The sequence below is a fragment of the Toxoplasma gondii genome, chromosome VIIa, assembly GCF_000006565.2.
Source record: "Toxoplasma gondii ME49 chromosome VIIa, whole genome shotgun sequence".
In the NCBI taxonomy this organism is placed as follows: domain Eukaryota; phylum Apicomplexa; class Conoidasida; order Eucoccidiorida; family Sarcocystidae; genus Toxoplasma; species Toxoplasma gondii.
The window spans coordinates 3,378,696-3,393,364 of record NC_031474.1 but is presented as its reverse complement, the minus strand read 5'-3'; the positions used below and the strand labels follow the sequence as shown (position 1 = coordinate 3,393,364).

Sequence of the window (14,669 nt, the reverse complement as noted above, 5' to 3'; positions counted from 1 at the left end):
GACGAAGCCGCGCTTCGTGCGGATCGACCCTTCAACCCCACCGACAACTTGATGCTTTTCTGTGCCAACGACACGGTTGCTGCCTCGCTAACGTCCTTCGTGGCAGCATGCGGGCTTCCCGGAAAATACACCCACAAAGTGCACAAGAAAGGGTCTCAGTTTTTGTAGATGCCAGTGAATCGAGTTTTAGCGCTTGGGTGACTTGGGCTGACAGGAAAGAACATGACAAGTGCTGCACACAGGGTGTGTACGCAGCTATCACTCCTATAACGTTCGAGGGAAACGGATTGCTCCGTGGAAAAAATCCTACGAATACTCGTCGTACAACCGCATGCGTTGCATGCGCTTGAGAATCTATGCTTCTCGCTGGGCTCCGCATGTGCGCGTGTGTCAACCCGATTTTTAGCGGATCTGTCTGTGTGCAGGTGAAGCAAACGAACCACAGCGAAGTCGCTGTAAGAGCTTCTGATCCGGCGATGAGAACACAACGAAAGACAGAAAGTGACACGCTAAGAGAAAAGCTTTTTCTCCACAGCAAACTCGAAGAAAAGCAAGACTGGAGATAGCCACATCGTCGATCGAATGGGAACGAGACTCCAAATTGACATACGAGCAATCAAGAAAATGCAGACAGACAAATATGGAACGAACAACAGATGTTGTGCATTCCTCGAGATTCTAACAAATTGCCTCGTGTATTCCTTTCATGACCCCTACACACAGAAGCCACCCTTGATTCGAGAGCCTCTCTCGCGCCTATCCGACCAGACCTCCACAAATTTGCATCGCCCTCAGAAACACGCCACCACTGAAGAACAGAGGAACTTTTCTGTCTCTCGCCCACTCGATCTGAGTTTTTTATACTGCCACAGGGCATCAAAACATGTCAACGAAATAGCAACGACGAAATGTATATTGCTGTGCATGCTCGGCACATTCCTCGAAGTAGAATCTCGCGTTTCCCCGCCGGTTCGACTCCTCTGGAGACCAGAGAAACTTGTTTTCTTTCGGACTGACAGCAGGAATGGAAGAAAACGTTTCATGCATTTTGCCAGCAACGAGATCGTGCCACGCATGCTGCCCGCTCATACTCCGACTTGCCCTACTGGGATAGACATTCCGTCCCAAGGTCTTCTTTTCCGGATCCAAGTTCTACTCTGTGAGCAGAGCATGCAGACTGTTCGTTTAGACCTTGAGCGTCTTTGTTCCCCCGAGGCGATTTCTATTCCAGGATTGCACGCAAAGCGAGAGACTCGCTGTATCCGTTCTCCGTTCGGCATCCAAGTTGAAGGCGGTACTTCTGCGTTTTCGGGGAAATTTGATTCAAAGGAAGTCCTCTCTGCTTCTCAGCTTGTGCGCAAAGACGAGGGCAAACGCCGGGATGCTTCACATTTCTACTGGTAGTCATTTGGCGCAATGACGTCGTCGATCTTCAGAATCATTTTCACCACCTACGGAATCCCATGAGCACACAAATCTGCCACCCAGATCAATGAACAATACTTCCGAAACACAAACACACACACACACACACTTACCAATACCTACGGAAGAACCTGTTTCACGAGGACCGTTTTAACCGGAGAAATGACAAGAACCTATGCGACGTTCTTGCGCAGAACGATGAAGAACGTGGGATCAGAAGAACCATATATACTTACATATATACATACACACATATACGTAGATACATAGATACATACATACATGATTATATGCACGGGTCGCTCCAGAAAACCTGGGATGAAAGACTCACACACTCACACAGAAATGAACGTATCGTTAGAGAAGCTTAGTTGCCTCACTTGAGTGGCGAGCATGATTTGGTTCGCCTTCGAGGAGAAGGTTTCGACGACGTTCTGCTTCAGCATGTCATCGGTTCCCTGCACACAGGTGAACACGAAAGAAAACCGAATAAAGCGAGATGCTCCTGAATACAACGGTACATGCTGTGAACACAGGATTCGCATCGCGAAAGGAAAGTCACGTTTGCAAGCGACCGAGTGCCAACTGGAACAGGAGCGACGTTTGAAAACACATGCACTTCTGCTCTTGAAACTTCCGAATCGCTGCATGCATGCAGAAAGCATGCGCCATGCCCAGCTCAAACGAGGAAACCAAACTCCGTCTTGTGGCCTTCAGCCGTCATGTCTACGCGATGTCTGCTTCAGTGGTGTGAGCCGAAAAGTCCTCTAGCAATCGAACCTGTTGTCCCTAGGTTTGTTTTCTTTTTTCTTCAGACACAAGAGTCGTTTGAGGGAACTGCTTTCAAAAAGCCACACACTGCCTTTCCACAACGGCGCATGTGAACTTTCAAAAGAAGAAACGACAAATTTGGAAAACAAGGAAACGCTCTGGAAGGTTTTAAGCACCCACTCCCCGCTTGAAACCGAGAACTCGCTGCCTCCACCTTTTGCTCCTCCGTCTAGTCTATGGAAGCGTCCAAAAGCCGCTGCGCACCCACGGCTCACGCTGTCTTCTCCTCCTGTTCCACGTGAGCCTGTGGACTCCAAGTTCGTACCTTCAGCATGCAATCGAGGCCGAAGTAGGGATAGTTTTCTGTTCTCTGCTTGACCTTGACGCGCTGGACTTCCTCGATGGCGGAGAGCCCACAGTTCTCTGCCAGAGCCTCGACGACTCCAGTGAGAGCATCTGCAAAGGCACGGACTGCGTACTGCTCCACTCCCGGGATCTTGTCTGCCTCGTTCTCCACCGCGATCGCAGCGGCGAGTTCGGCAGATCCTCCACCTCCAACAACACGAGGGTCTCTGATCAAGTTTCGCACTACACACAGAGCATCGTGCATCGACCTCTCCGCCTCCGCCACCACCATCTGGTTCCCTCCATACACCACCACGGTCACAGCTTTGCTGTTCTTGCATTCTGAAAAGAAACAAAGGACGGGCCGCATAAGGGGAGGACCTAAAAAAAGATGATGGCATGCTTCGAGGAGTCCGGAGTCCAATGAGGCGACAGACGAGGCAGGAAGGTGTGACCATGCAGGAATTACACCGTTCCGGACGTCTACACAGAAAGCGCTCCACGGAGGTCTACACGCTGAGGGATCCAAACATGTGTAATTTGAAGAAACGGGAACACTGGAGTATTTAGGATGCGGCCTCTGTGGCTTCAGATTCCGAAAGTTCCCAGCTCCACCTCTGCTCGTCAGAGAACTCTGAAGAGAGAGAAGGTGCGTTTGAAAGCGAAACGCCCTCCGACCATCACATGCATGTGCACATGTATGCTGGTAAAAAAACCAAAGTACGAATGCAAACCGCACATTTCCACTGAGTGTTATCGAAGCCACGTACTGGTCAAATCACTTCGTATCGTTTCTCATGATTGTCGATTGCCTCTGTCTCCACCAAAAAGAACAGAAACACTAGAATTCCCGGAGCAAGTGATGATGCGGCGAAAAAGAATCTCTGCACGCAGATTTGCCTTCTTGCAGACCGCGGCAGCGAAGAAAACTTGACTGGTCACTACGTTCGCGGAAGCCAAAGGAGCTTTCCTGTAGTATGAACGTGACTCGCTCATTTGACCGGCAGGATCCCGTACAGAGTGCACAGACGCCTGGTGGCCCCGCAGCTCTTCAGGAACTGGGCCGTCCAACAATCGACTCTTCTACAGTTTGGCCGCCCTTGGCAGGGCGAAAGCCGAGGTGTTGAGCGCGAGCCACCGCACAAGACTTCGCGTCGACTCTACAGACTCCAGATCGACAAGGCGCGCTCTGCCTGGGTCGTTCGGAAAGCACTCGACTTTCCTAGGACGCAACAACGGCCATAACTGGGCGTGCTTGTTGTGCACTTTTTTTACCTTCGATGACGATCATTTTGTCTCCCATGGTGCCACTGGAAATCTCTCGAACGACGCCTGCATGCCCCAGCTTCGCTTCAGTCAGTTCCTCCCATCGAGGGACAATGCGGCCTTGCGTAGCGAGAGCGATGAGTTCCAGCTCGACGCCGCCGACCCAGCGAACCGCAGGGATGTTTTCGTGCAGAAGAAGGTGGTTTGCTTCGTCGTCAAAGCCCCACTGGCAAATCACCTGAAGAAGAAAGGCGTCCGCAAGCGACATTCCGCAAAGCACATTATCCGTTCGGGACCGTGAAAGGGAAGCCGTTGTCTTTACACAAGACACACTTTCAGTGCTCGCGGCAAAACATTCGAAGACTTGAGTGACGTCTAGACAGTGGAGCGTTCACTCTAGGGATGAACAGGCGCCAGGCCTACAAGATCCGACCTGTGTAGACACGAGGTAGGCGCAGCGTGGACTATCGCGTGAGACACAGACCTGGTTCACCGATTCCACCTTCTGTTCTTGTGTAAGCCGACAAAACGCTCGCTAATTAGTAGAGGGGAATTGCCCGCACGGTTGGAAACCAGCACTTGGGGATACACGCGGTACAACTTTTATGAAGTCGCGACAGACACCGGACTTCGAGAGAGAACAGGGGTGAGTCGCAGTCGACGAAAACAAGGCTGAGCTCGATAGACGAGAAGACATCTGCACTCCACAAAACAGCTAATGGAGATGCCTTCGGCTCTCTGGGCCCCAGACCTCTACTGTTCCTAGTCGTCTCTGCTAGGAACAGTAGAGAGAAGCGGTACCCTCAAACGCTGTATTTCCAGAAACACGGTGACGAGGCAAGAAGGCAGCATCTGTCGTCTGCGCCGAAACATACACATTTATATATACATATGAGATGACCTGTAGGTATGCATACACAAAGAAACACATGCCTTGGCCCCCAATCGCAGGTTTCTAGTGAGGAAGTTATTTCTCCACAAATATCCAGAATGCGTTACAGTCAGCGCCCTCGCTTGAAAGGGGAGTTCGTCTGTTTCTCGCGTGTATTTTCTCTCTCGGTCTCGCCCTCGGGTGTCTGTGACAGAGCTCTGGTGTCTGTGTAGACTCACAAAGTTGGCGCCTGCCTCCTTGACTTTCTGAATCATATCCGTGAAGTATTTCTGTTCGGCCGCTTGCAACTTCTTGTAGTCCTCAACAGTTTTGATGTCGAGTTTGTGCTTGGTCTTCGGTTTCGGCGGCTCGAAGGGGCAAGTGAGAATCGCGATTTTTGCGTTTTTCGTCACCGATGGCATTTGCGAGTGACTCAGGTCCTTGTGTAGCACGACGCCGTTCACGAGCATGGTCTGCTCCAGCAGGCCTCCAGCCTTGCCATCGACCTGCGAAGAAGAGGCGCCCCATTGGGCATAAAAAAAATTCACTCCACTTTCGCCTGCTTCGGTCTGGCATCTCAACAGTGGGAAGTAGTGGCAAAGACTAATGAACGCAGACGCTGGAGAACACCAAGACGAGGAGATGGCAGGTGGACTAGAGGGGCGCGGAGACAGAGCGCGATGAAGCGGAAAAGGACAGATAAAGGACCGGAGATAAACGAGGGAAGTCCGAAAAGGAGAGACACAGTGGAGATAAGGAAGCCAGAGAAGAGGCATAAGAGAGACAAGGGGGACGCGAAATAGGAAAGAGGAACGGGCGTGAGATGAAAGAAGCCGGGCAACACAGAGAAAAGAAAGTGAAAGCCCCCATCGATCTGGAAGATCGGGTGCAGGAAAAGAAAGCAGCTTCCAAGACAAAACTGGACAAAAAACAGGTGACCCCCACTCAAAAAAAAGAAACAACATACACATGTACAAGGATAAACGACGCGCATGCTGCTACAGCTGCCGACAGCCGCCTGCAGAAACAACGGATCTCCATAGCAAGACGTAAAGACATATTGCACAAGGCCGCTGACTACAGCGACCCACTCGACCTCTACATCCGTATATGTATACAGAGGTTCATCACAATAGAGAGGAGGATGTAAATCTCCGTGGATGAGATTGACTGAAGTGGATCTGCCCATGTCCGAAGCCGAACCTTGATGAGGTCGAAGTTGACGTCGTTTCGCTCGCGATCCGCGACGGTCAAAACAGCTTGAACGCAAATTTCTGCCAAGTGCCGCTGGTGGCTGCTGACGACTTTGCTACCGAGCGCAGTCATCGCTGCATGCACGCTGAAGAAACGGAGAGCACCAGGGGGAGGGACAGAGTCACAGTTGTCTTGAGAAAAGTCCGAAGACGAAGAAGACGGCTAAGACAAGACCATCCTTCAGGCTTTCAGACCTCTTTTTTCGATTGACACCAACAGTCACTTAACCTGCTTCGAGCAAAATGGACTCTTCGCACTTGAATGGCCATCGAACCGCTTCCCCTCCAAAGTCCCCCCTTCTGCCCTTAGAACAACCTTCTGCCCTGCGTCCTTGACAGGACGCGACGTCTACCGCTGACTTGGGGCGTTGCGGTCTACGTGCGTGTGTGTCTCTCGCTCTCTCTCTCTGTGCGAGACATGTTCCCTTTTGTCTCTGTGAGAGCTTCTTTTCGAGTAGAAGCGCCGAACTGGACTGCTGGTTCCGCGGGAGACGGGGCGGCTCTCGACCGCCAGGCGCGGCTGCCTTGCGACTCACAGGAGTTCCTTGTCTGCGTCGTAGACGTCCTTTTTCATGACGACTTCTCTGATCCTCTCGACAGCAAGTTGACTGGCCTTCTCGAACCCATCCGCAATGCGCAGAGGGTGCAGTCCCTTCTCAATTAGACGGTAGGCCTGGGAGAGGAGGTTCCCCGCGAGAATCACCACTCCCGTCGTGCCATCGCCGATTTCTGCATCTTGCGACTGAGAGAGCTCGACGAGGAGACGAGCGCACTGGTGCTCCACCTGCAGGCAGAGTTCGAAAGGAGGAGCGGCTGCACAGCTTCAGTTGACTGAAAAGAGAGGCGCTTTGAAACGAGAGACGACTTCCTTGAGAACCATGCCACTCCGCGGAGCGTACGGAAAAAGGCGAGAACGAAGCGACAGATGCCCTCGCTGCACGAGAGAGAACTCCCAGAGGGGAGAGGCGCCATGCTGCAGAGGGGAGACAGCAGCCGCGACTAGCGCACAAACGCACAGAGAGAGATTGCATGCAGCTCGCTGGAGAGACAGGACGGACGAGGGGGCAGCGAACCGAGAGGAAGGTGAATCCAAGAAGAGAGATCGGTTTGCCCTTCTACACACCCTCCCGTTCCCCGAGGACACCACGGACCTGTCGCATAAAAGCGATTGAAAGATAGAGTGAGAGACAGACCTCTCTCGCCTCCACGTTTCAGAGACGAAACCGAAAAGCCTCCTCCTCATCTCGTCGCTTACCTGCATCTTGTTTAGAATCGTAGCTCCGTCGTTGGTAACTGTCACCTGACCATCGGGTCCTACGATGATTTTATCCATGCCCTTCGGACCCAGGGAGGACCTGAGCGTGTCGGCGACGGCGCATGCAGCCAGAATATTCGACTTGTGCGCCTCGATGCCTTTCAGACGCTTCTTCTCCTCCTGCTCTCGCAGGATGATGAAGGGATTGCCAAACTCGTCAGTCGCGATATTCATCTGCAACAGTGGACAGCGAGAAAGCGCGCGCGACAGCGAATCATGCCGGTCAGGTCTGCACCATTCAGCATCCAGCTCTACGTCGCCAACACACGGCCCAGCTGCTCAAGAACAACTCTCTCTTCTGAGGACAGTTCCTCAAAAGCGCGGCCTTGACGAGACTTCCGCAGGATCCCACTGTGCAGACGACTCAACAGCAGGCGTCATCTGTGGAAGGACACAGGCGCCTTTGCAGATGCGCTCTCAACGGCAGCAGCCTCGCTGCAAAGAAACTACAGGCGGGAAGGGGGAGAAAACGGAGAGATGAAAACAATACACAGGCAACGGAGAGGGGATAGCACTTTCGAGGGACGAGAGGATACCTACGGGTCGAGAGAGAGCGAGACAACAGAGAAGAAGGAACTTGCAGGGGAGAGCAAAGTCGATAGGTGAGGAAGAAGGCGTCGGAGAGAAGAAGAGTCATAAACATCGAGGAAGAAAGCTTGCACGATGTGGAGACAGAAACGCGTTCCCCACTGGGTGCAAGCTTCAGATGTGCTCCAGTCTCCGTCGGAAAATGGATACATCTTCAAGGCGTACACCGAACCAGAGGGAGAAGTGAAGAAGAAAAATCGGAAACTCAGTCTCGGGACCACAGCACAGACACACATTGAAGACATCCCTGAAGGCGTTGGGAAGACGGGAGAGGCAGACGCAGAAAGAAGAGCGCATTTGACGCGAGCACGAGAAAGTAAGAGGATGAAGGAAAAAAGAGAAGAAGAAGAGAAGCTGAGCGACGGAGACAAGAGGAGAGCAGGCGAGGGAAAAAGGCAAAGGGGAACGCGAGTGAGAGGTTGGACGCGAGGGAGCAGGATTTCGACGAGTGCCTGAGAAGCAGATGCAGAGTACCTCTTACCTTGTCGGGGAAGAAGAAACAAAAGAGGTTTCCGAGGACGAGCGCCTCGCCCAGTGCTGCCTGCTGTCAGGGTTCCCTGGACCGTGTGTCGGAGCGCTTGGTCTCCCGCGCGAGTGTCTTCGTCGACGGAGACCCAGAGAAGTGAAAGACAGAAGCGCGAGGGAAAATCAAGTCACCACGCGTCCACGAAAAGCTCCCGGGAGAAGAGTAGCGGCACCTGCCAGAAGACGGCGCGACAAGAGATCGGCAGCGCGAGAGAGCGACTGGAGGGGACGAGCAGAGCACGGACAAAACAGGGGGGAGGCGGCAGTGTGGAGCGACGAGGGAGTGTGGTGGGGAGAGAAACGCAGGGGGGAGAAGAGCAGAAAGAGAGGGAGAAAGAAAAGAGATTTGCGAAAAACGAGGGAGAACAGGGAAGGAAAACGCGAGTGCTGTGTACTTCCGGGACGACGACAGGGGGGGGGAGACCGGCAGCGGAGAGGTGCAGAGCGTCCACTGCGAAGCGGAAGAAACTGCGGATGCGGTGTTTCTCGCACACACACACACACTGAGAACGGCGTAGAAAACAGGGACTGTACGAAAAAGGGTGAGCCTTTCCCGTGGAAAAACGAAACGGAGACACAAACCCCCCTTGCTGTTTCTCCGCCCAGAGCGCAGTCGTGTCACGCGCTGCCTCGTAGAGCAGCCAACTTTTTCGGCCCGCATGCACCACGCAAAAAGAGACACCCTTCGCGGGTGTGCCTCAAATTGCAGAGAGCAGCTGTCCTGTGGCGCCGACGACAGCTGCTGAGGCGGAGAGACAGTGCTCAGTGGTTAGCTCGCGTTCCAGAGATTCAGGAAGAACAAGCGAGTTCGATTCGCCTTGGTCTGCGTCCTTTGCGGAGAAATCGCGCTCTCGTGCTCTCAAAAAGGATAGTCGCGATGGACGGGGAACAGACCTGCCAGCAAAAATACGTTTCTGCGCCCTGCTGGGCGCGCCTCGAGGCCGCGGCTGCCGCTGCTGCTTCGCGAAGAAGCTTCAACGTGGAGAGATCGACACACAACCAGCAAGGCAGTGGTTTCCGCAGAAAACATGCTTTTCCGTTAAGCAGTGAACGACCATTTGTGCACACTCCTGAAAGATAGAGACATGAATCGGCCGTCGCATTTCGAATTCGAGTCCACCTGCTGCTCCGTCTGAGGCCTTCTTCTTCCTCCTCTTCTCCTCCTCTTCTGCTTCTCTTCTCCTTCTCTTCTCCTCCTCCTCTGTAAGGAGTACACGGAGCGGATTCTTGTCCTCTTCTTCCGACAGGGCTGGCCACTAATCCTCGTTCGGTCCCTGCGTGTTCATCGGCCGCGTTGGCGCGCGGTCTGCTGGCTGTGTGTGAGGCTGCGGAGGCGAGACACGCTCCAAGGGAGGAGCGGTGAAAGACCTATTTGCTTGAGGAGTAGAGCCTCACAGGAAGCGAAAAGCGACAGATTCACGAGGGCGAAGAGACCACGGAGACAGAGGTCTCCCCTGTCTCGCTGCAGCTGGAAAAATGAGGGCCAGAGAGCGGCTGATGATGCCGCATCATGCTGCGTCCTCCTACCCTGCTGCTTTCTCTTCTTCGTTTCCGGCACCTTTCCAGAGGGACGCTTCCAGAAGCGGTAGGGAGGTCGCCGAACAAACGAGGGTTCCGCGTTGAGTCACCTTTTCGTGCGACCTGCCCTTCTGTCTCGTAGCAGCGCGAGTCTGACTTCTAGTCACTCTTCTTCTCTTGCACTCCACTCTTCCACCACAAACTGCATCTCTTCAACTGCTGTTCATGCCTCCTGTCCTGCGTCTTACGCTTCCCCTTCCGGCGACTCTCCTGCCTCGAGCGCTTCTCCTGCCTGCTCGGTGTCGCACTACGCTCAAGGGTCGTCTCTTTTGAAAACGGAATCTGGTTCCCAGCTGAGCATCGCGCCCGTCACTCCCTGCTCGCAGTGCGCCTCTCCCTCTGTCTCACGACTTCTCTCCTCCATCCACGCTGCCGCCGTACACTCAGTCCTCTCCTTCTTCGTCTTCTCCTCTGTGCACTCTCCTTTGTCACGGTCTCCTTGTTCGCACATGCAGCATGGAGCATCCCCCTCCGCTGCCTACGTGGATGGAGCTCGAGGTGTGTGACTCTTGTCTCTTCGGTCCCTGCTCAAGCCTCGTCTGCATCTTCTTCGCCAGCGTCTCTCGCTTCGTCGTTTTCTTCGCTGGCGTCTTGTCGCCGCGAACCACGTAGCCAACTGTCCACACATGCCTTCTCGGGCGTACAGAGGCCGACCGAGGCACTGGACCTGCCGACGTCTCTTCTTCCCTGGAGCACGCCTCCTCTTGCGTATCTTCATTTTTCGACTTCTTCCCCCTTCTTCTTCTGCTCCTTCTCTTGTGCATGCGCATGTTCAGAGAGGTCATGTGCATGGACCGCATGGGGATCGGCGGAGGGCGATACTCACCCCGAAAGAGCGCCGGGAGACACTTGCCTCGGGTGACACAGTGACCGGCGTCGCATGACTTAGATCCGAAGTTCTGCATGTGCACATTCCGAAGCTTTCTTCCTCTGGAAAACTTCCACCGGACATCCGCGTCTTATTTCCGAACGCCCCCCCCCCCCGTCAATGGTGTCTGCTGGTTCTTCTCTCCCTCCTAGCTCTTCTTTTTCTCTTCGCATCCTTCAGATGCTCCTTCACGGTTCCTTTCTTCCTTCTTTCCTCCAGATGGCTCCGCGCAGTTTGCGTCTTCGCGGGTCCCGCAGGCCGCGCCTGTCACTGCCCACATCTCCCGAGAGCCTTCGCGCGCTTCAAGAACACAAGAGCGAGGTCCACTTCTTCTCTCTTCTGTTCCTTGTCGTCGACCTCTGTCTCCGACTCCTTGCTCTGGCGAGAGGCTTGCACCCAGTGCGAGAGAGACCCGTGCAAAGCAAGCGTCTCCGTCGCTTCTTTCTTCTTCCTCTGGCCGACGACCACGTTCTGTCTCTCTCGCTCTACGGACGCAGGGGTCGTGAGTGTCTCTCGCCATCATTCGTCCTCTCTGTGTCTCTCCTCTGAAGGCGCCTGCAGCCTCCGTCGCATCCCCGGCTGCTCCAGAGAGTCGCTCTCCGCTTGCATTTCCATCTCCACATTCTACGGGTCTGCAAGTGTACCTCCCCGGTTGACGGCTCTCGAGTTTTCTGGGTGGAGTGGTGCCAGCAGACAAAAAAGCCTCGTTCTCGGCTAGCTCCCTCGGCTTGTCGGCCTCTCTCTTCTTCCTGTCACTCTGCATCCCAGCCTTCCTTCCAGGATGCGCGTCTTCCCCCGCGTGCGAGACCTGCTGCGTCACCTGCCTTGCTGCGGGTGCACTCACCTCCGTATTCCGCTGATCTGTCCTCAAGAAACAAAGATGGAAGCGACGCGTCGCCACTCATCTTTCCTTGTGCCGGAACGCCTCACTCCGCACCGCAGCAGTCCTCGCTCTCGCCTCCAGCGCAGGCATCTGCTGCGTCCAAGCTTCAACCACACAAATGCTTTCTTCACCTTACCGGCCTTCCTCGTCTCCCTCCTCGTCTTCCTCTTCTGCTTCGGCTTCTTTGTGTTCTGCTTCTGGGTTCACCCTGGGCAACACTCGACTTCTCTCGAGTAGTTCTGCTGCGTGGTACTCGGCATTGCCTGCGCGCAATTTGTCTTGTCACCGTCCGTTGGTATTTCTCAGGGCGGCCCGGCCTCTGGCGCCGCTTCATCGCATGGTGCCTCGTGTCCTCGCCTTCTCTTTCTTTAGTTGGTTAGGTACCTATATGGCTCGTTTTCCTCGCAGATCTGTAGGCCACTGGCCCCGTCCAAGGTATGCAATCGCGCGTATGCAAACGGGCGCCCGACAGCGTTGCATCAAACATGTCCCTCCGACGGTTGCCCTCGCGAAACGCGCGAAAAACTCACTTCCGTCTGCCTCCTTGCGGTCCTCTCTCTCGGGCGCTGGACTTAACGGGGGGAGACGCCCAGCTCGTCTCTCCGGTCTTCTCTCTCTCTTATTCTTCTCATTCATCTTCTCTCACATCAGCAGCCTCTTCATCGCTGCCGTGCGCTTCTCCAGGCACCTTGTTTGGTTCTGCGTCTGCTGGAACTGCGCAGAACAGCGGATAAGGAGAAGAGCAGGGAGAAGATGCGCCGCATGGAGAAGAAACTGAGGGAGGAAAGAAGAGGCTTGCCGAGGGATTGGCCACAGACAAGGAGGCGAAGCGACAAACAACAAAGACGCCTTCTCGGAAGTCCGGGGCGAAGGAGACGAGGGAGAGGGACAAGACCATGACGATGAAACTGCGATCGTGGATCTTGAGGCAGATTCAGGTGCCGCGGGAAACCGAATTCAGGGAGTTGAGGAAGGACGCAAATGAGGGAGCGCGGACGAGCGTGCAGAGAATCGCAGGCAGGAGAAGGCGAGGAAGAAGCCCCGGAGAACTCGGGGGACAAAGAACAGGAAGACAGCGATTAAGCGGAACAGTCAGGACCTCAGAGCTCGAAGAAGGCTGGGGAAGTTGAGGAAGGCGAGGGAGAGACAGGAGGCAAGCCGGTGGCGATTCAGAGGAAGGACAGAGATAATCAGGCAAAGCAGAAGCCGACGGCAGGTGAAAACGCGACGGACGAAAGTACGGGGAACAACAAGGAACAGAAGAAGAAACATAATCATGCAACTCGACACGGAGGGATAGAAGAAGAGGGACCAGAGAGAGGCGAAACCCGGCCAGACGTAAGCGAAGGAGAGAAAGGAGGCGATGTAGCAAGTGGAGAAGAAGCGCGAGCAAGGGAAGACAAACATGAGGGGGACAACGTTGACCACAGACAGGCGGGCAAGGAAGCACAAGAACATCACGAAAAGAGAGAGGAGCCGGCAAACGATGAAACAAAAACGGGTCGCATGCGGAGAAGAGGCAGAGGAAGGAAAAATGCGGTGGCTAAAAAAAGCACAGAAGCCTGCAAGAAGGCCTGCAAACGCGTCCATTCAGTCGCCCTCGTCCAACGCTGGTGATGCGGAACAAACCCCGCCAGTTGTACGTGAATCTCTGTTTTTGTTAAGTGGGTGATCTACCGAAAGTTATTTATACATATGTTTGAATCTGTAGAAACGGGTGTAAATGTGAATGTCTCCAACAGTTTGTCCGGACATGAGTATCTGTGTTTGCATCTAAACAAGTATATACGCGTGTAGTTGCACCTGTGAATTTGCTCGTTTCCTCTGCGTTTCGACATGATTACTCGTCCGGTTCTTCTTGTCACACTCGCTGGGTCTGTCCTGTTCTCTCTTCGTCGCTTCCCTCTGGGGTTCTCTGGTGCCTCCGACGTTTTCCCCGTAGCCTTCCAGTGACGCCGTTTTCTCATTTTCCTTGATCTCTCACTTCCTCTTGTCTGCGGCTTCTTGGCCGCTGTCGTTTGCATTCACTTTCTGTCGTTTTGTGTCGTTTCTCTGCAGCGACGTTCCTCGCGATTGAAGGCGACAACTCGCACGTGAGCCGCGTGACCATGGACAGACACCGTCATCCTTTCTCGTGCCAGTAGCCTTCGTTAGGGTGAGAACCGCGAGCGAGAGAGTGGTATTTCCTTCGTTTCACCTCGTGTTCCTTGTCTCCTTTCTTGGCTTCCCTGCTTCTCTCTCTCGCTTAATCCCTCAACCAGTGGCGACAGCGACGAGAAGAAAGCAAGCAAAGGAAATGCAGACTGGTGCAGCAGGGAAGTGACTAAAGAAGAGAGAGGGCGACCAAGGGAAGTGCGTACAGCAGCGAAGGAGGCGACCGATCGGGAGGGCAGGGGTACGTGAAAAGAAGGGCAAAGACACGCATTCTTCGTTTCCTATTTACCTCCGTTTCATCGAAGAGGATAAGGGAAGAAAAATGAGACGCGGACAGAGGCGAGAAAGAAATCGACTAGAGACTCGAAGGGGACTCAGTAGGAGTCGAAGAGGAAAACGAGTGTTCTTGGCGGCCATCGAGAGCCAATCGTCTTGTCTCTGAATTCTCCCAAGACAAAACTGGAAGAGGCACACAAAGTTGCACCCTTTTTGTGTACAATGACATAGAGAAGGGACTGAGGCAAGAGAAGCTCAAGATCGCAACGATGAAAAAACAATTTGTCAAATATTACGCATGCAATCCTTTTACGTTCGGTGTGGAAGTGAATCTGAGGATGAAGAGATGTGAGTTGGGTGGCGCCTGAGGCAACACCAGCAACTCTAAAGACGCGAAAAAGAAAGAAGAAAGCCTCTCAAAAAGACCCGGAAATCCCAGGGCTGTGAAGTTGCAGGCGTAGTCTGTGGACACTCCTGGGATGAAGCAGTGAGTTGCTCTTCAACTTCGTTCTATCGTTTTTTGTGTCCTGAAGATCTCACACTACATTTTT

The 14,669-nt window shown here is 53.8% G+C and overlaps 2 protein-coding genes across 2 annotated transcripts; one reads left to right on the top strand and one right to left on the bottom strand.

Moving 5' to 3' along the window:
- Positions 1-391: 391 nt before the first annotated feature.
- Positions 392-8,754, bottom strand: TGME49_202370 (T-complex protein 1, epsilon subunit (TCP-1-epsilon), putative). The gene is made up of 9 exons (XM_002367481.1): positions 8,316-8,754; positions 7,187-7,420; positions 6,468-6,715; positions 5,882-6,017; positions 4,918-5,184; positions 3,817-4,045; positions 2,522-2,883; positions 1,806-1,883; positions 392-1,451 (listed from the first exon to the last, which is right to left on the bottom strand). The coding sequence occupies exons 2-9, from the start codon at positions 7,418-7,420 to the stop codon at positions 1,395-1,397; spliced, it is 1,611 nt and encodes a 536-aa protein (XP_002367522.1). The 5' UTR covers positions 8,316-8,754; the 3' UTR covers positions 392-1,394.
- Positions 8,755-9,133: 379 nt separating this feature from the next.
- On the top strand, positions 9,134-13,877 carry TGME49_202375 (hypothetical protein). The gene is made up of 2 exons (XM_018779204.1): positions 9,134-13,026; positions 13,747-13,877. The coding sequence occupies exon 1, from the start codon at positions 11,807-11,809 to the stop codon at positions 12,464-12,466; it is 660 nt and encodes a 219-aa protein (XP_018637404.1). The 5' UTR covers positions 9,134-11,806; the 3' UTR covers positions 12,467-13,026; positions 13,747-13,877.
- The last annotated feature ends 792 nt before the right edge of the window (positions 13,878-14,669 follow it).